At 44.5% G+C, this 3777-nt stretch overlaps 1 protein-coding gene across 1 annotated transcript in view; it reads left to right on the plus strand.

Annotated features, from left to right (window-relative positions):
• Positions 1-2803: 2803 nt before the first annotated feature.
• LOC103750380 (nesprin-1) overlaps positions 2804-3777 on the plus strand; it is a gene marked incomplete at both ends in the record, with an annotated part of 2202 nt that continues 1228 nt past the window's right edge. Inside the window, 2 exon segments of the mRNA XM_008853427.1 lie at positions 2804-2935; positions 3393-3548. Of these exon segments, the coding sequence (XP_008851649.1) occupies positions 3468-3548 (81 nt within the window).

Consider the following 3777-nt stretch of genomic DNA (forward strand, 5'->3'; position numbering starts at 1 on the left):
GCTTCCAAAGGAATAAAATTGGAACTTGGGAGGAACTTGGGAGTTTTGAGGAATAATGAATAAGCCAGAAACCCAACTCAGGTGTGCCTCTGATGCCTCCCACAGCTGGAGCTCAAAGGGCTGTTGACATGTAATCCCAGACCCCTGTTCTGAGTTAGCAGTGTCTATCTCTGCTCACTTGGGGATAGAGATTTTTCCATTGGGGTCCATTCTAGGACCTTTTCTGTTGATCTGAAGGATCCACTATTCTCATTGCTATTCTCATTGCTCTGGCCAGGATAACAGCTGAAGGATAACAGTTGAACAGAGAGTGGCAGGAAGCTGTCAAGACAGGCAGTGTAGAGTGGACACAGCATGCAAAGAGTCATTGAAACGAAGTAGTCTTAAAGTGACAGTGTGTCCCGAGACTTTTGCATTCCTCTCTCCAGAGCCGTGACTTCATATTCCAATTTCCTAGACCACATGGTAGGCCATACCTTCTGTCTCCTTACTGTCCTCCGGCCAGTGAGTCTACAGAAGCTGTCACCAGCTCTGGCCTAGGGGCACTGAAGGCATTCCACTCCTGGAGACATTTGTACCAGAATCATATCCACCCTGACAGTGATGCCCTGTACCATTTGTACAGCTCTCAATCTGAATTAATTCTTCCTTACAACCCTGGCCAAATATTTCTCATATCCAGAACTTGAACTTTTGATTTCTTTTTTAAGACAGGATTTTCCTGTAACCCCAGCTGGCCTGGAATGCACTATGTAGACCAGGCTGGCCTCACAGAGATTCTCCTGCCTCTGCTTCCCCTCCTGAGCACTGAGATTAAAAGCATGCATCACCATGCCCAGCTTGATTTCTGATGTAGATCTCTTGGGCCTGACCACTGCCTCACCTTCATGCCATTGTGTTTTCCCATTCTTTCGGATGCAAGCAGTAGGTACAGCCCTGAATTCAGACCCCACTCTTCCATGACTGTCCTAGACCAAATAAACCTGGCCTACTTGAATTCAATGCTGTTATTGCTACGTTTTCTTTATCCATAGGACAGAGGCCACCCAGTGTTCATTCAGATCACAGCACCTGCATGACTCATTAAGCACTATAGACCTATCTAACCTGTTGGAAAGCTACTTTCACTGAGTCAGTGTTGTTACAGCAGTGTTGTACATGCTGGGCTTGCTAGACTCATCATGTCCTCTACAGATAGAATGTGTAAATTGCAGTAGAGTCATAAAATCTTCCTTAAAGGAAGCCATAAGGACATAAATTCCTCAAGGTGGCCACCTGGTCCAAATTGGCAGCTTGGCCTTTGCTCAAGCTTTGTCAACTGGTTACTTCCTGAACCGACAGAGACTGTTTAAAAGACTGATTTAATCTCCTTTTGGTTCCATAAGATAACTTGCCTGCTCATCCTGAGAAAATAATCTCAGGAAGAAGACCCTCCATTATCCCAAGTTCCTGCAACTGTGCTCAGCAGAGTCCCTGTGTTAAGTCCCGATTGCACTGCCTTTCTCTGCTGATGTCTGGCAGAGCCCTTTGCTGTGTCCTCCCAAATAAAGGAGCATATTCTTTGCCTGTTGCAGGTCTGGCTCTGGTTCTTATTTCTTAACTTTAAACTCCTTCCTTTTTCTGCTCTCCTAAATCTAACATCTACCACCATCATTCTCCCATGACACCTGGACTATTCAAGTTTAGGTTCACATTCATGAATCTCTTGTCTTCTAGCTTGGTAATGGAAAGCCCCAAATGTCCTTTTTAAAAAATTTACTTTGCACTGGAACACTTTTTTTGTGGGAATCACTGGTTTGAAAAGTGAAAGAAAGGTAGAGAAGTTATAAGTCAGAGTTTCCAAGAGTACAGGGAGAGATAATTAAATGAACATGTTTTAAGTTTAGATGCTAGCCTATCTAGCAACAATAGGATGAGGTAGATTTTATGGCCACTTTCTAGACTTCTAAACCGAGGATAGACAAAGTTAGAGATGTTTTCAGGATCTGCAGACCCAGAAGAGGCAGAGCAGGAATTTGGATACAGACCTGGCTGGTCTTGCATCCCTCCCTTATTATACCAGCTAGCTAAAAATTTTATACTTTGGATGTGCTTGCTATGTGGCTTGCCATGTGGCTTCATGGCAGATGAGCCTGCCTTCTATGAACCTATGACCCAACCTGGGAACTATCTCATAGATTCCTGAAGAAGTAAGCAGCCATGGCAGGCTCTACAAACAGGAATCCAGAGAATATAGGGGTTAAAAGTAGTGGCAGGCCACTCTAACAGGTACAGAATTTAAGGCAGCAGTCTTTAAAGAGATAAAGAGGTGCTGGATGACAGATGTTCCCGCTGTAGAAGAGAGTACGCCTGGCATGCTCACAGGATGATATGTCATCAGCCTCAAAGTTGAGGATGAAATATTTTGAAAAATCAGAGGAGGACTGAGTTTGATTGGAGATTCCCCAAAGCCTTTGAATGCTAGTCCAGGCCGTGGTCCTGATGGGAAAATTTCTAAAAGCAGTTAACAGAGAGGAGTTGAATACGGAAAGGAAAGAGAACAGGCTAGTTCAATTACTTAGGATGAATTATTCTCTAGAGATAGGGATAAAGTTAAGAAGACATTGCTGGGGAAGCTGGAAAAATGGTCAGGCATTTCCTCCACCATGTTCTTCCTAATCCTTCACTAAAAGCATTGTCACTGCTGAATCTGGCCACTGTATTCAGTGACACGTCGTTTCTCTAGATGAGCTTTCCGGTATCCACTTTGTGTTCACTTCCAAATGAGAAAACTAGTAAGTAAGCCTCCTCTGTTTGCCTGCAGCTTTACAGCAGGCCGAACAGGCTGCTTTCTGGTGTGTCACTGTACCGAGGGGAAGCACAGACACAAGGTAAGTCTGCAGTGACTTCCCTGCTGGATGGACTGAACCAGGTGTTCGAGGAGGTGTCAACCCAGGTATGTCTGTGCCGTCATGGACTTGTCTTGGTTCGTCTTGGTCTTATTGCTAGGACTGGTTCATTTGTTCTCTGCAAAGTCATTCCACCTCTGCACACAAATGTTGAGGCTTAACACTAGTGATAAGTCATAGGACCAAAAGGTGCTGGCCATGAATCTCACCTTGGTATTTCTCTGTGATTTCTTGAAATACTGTAATAGATTCTTTTTATTGGGAGAGGTAGGGAGACTGGGAAGGTTGAGGTATGGTCTTTTGTAGCCCAAGCTGATCTGATCTCAAACTGCCTATGACACAGAGGATGACCCTGAACTCCTAATCTTCCTGCCTTTACTTCTTGAGTGCTAAGATTCCAGGTGTTCCATTAGAGCTAGCTTGGACTTTATTCCTTTACCAGTTTGTGTGTGTGTGTGTCTGTGTGTGTGTGTGTGTGTGTGTGTGTGTGTGTTCCTTGTCCAGGGTGGAGGAGCAAAGGGGCAGGATGTTCACTTGGAGCAGAAGTTGTATGATCCTGTCTCTGCCACTTCCACTTGGATGGATGATGTTGAAGAGCGTTTATTTGTAGCCACAGCACTTTGGCCAGAAGAAACGGAAACTTGTCTCTTCAACCAGGAGGTAAAGTTGACAATTGCTGTTTGTGCATGAAATTTCAAAGCAACTGCAAATTTAATATTGGATAATCAACTTTATAAAGAATATCAAGAGCAAACAAAGTGTGGTGGTGCGTGCCTTTAACCCCAGCACTTGGGAGGCAGAGGCAGGCAGATCTCTGTGAGTCTACATAGCAAGTTCCAGGTCAGCTGGGGCTACAGGGAGACACTGTCTCCAAAAGACAAAATAATAA

The sequence above is a fragment of the Nannospalax galili genome, unplaced genomic scaffold, assembly GCF_000622305.1.
Source record: "Nannospalax galili isolate Female #2095 unplaced genomic scaffold, S.galili_v1.0 scaffold647, whole genome shotgun sequence".
In the NCBI taxonomy this organism is placed as follows: domain Eukaryota; kingdom Metazoa; phylum Chordata; class Mammalia; order Rodentia; family Spalacidae; genus Nannospalax; species Nannospalax galili.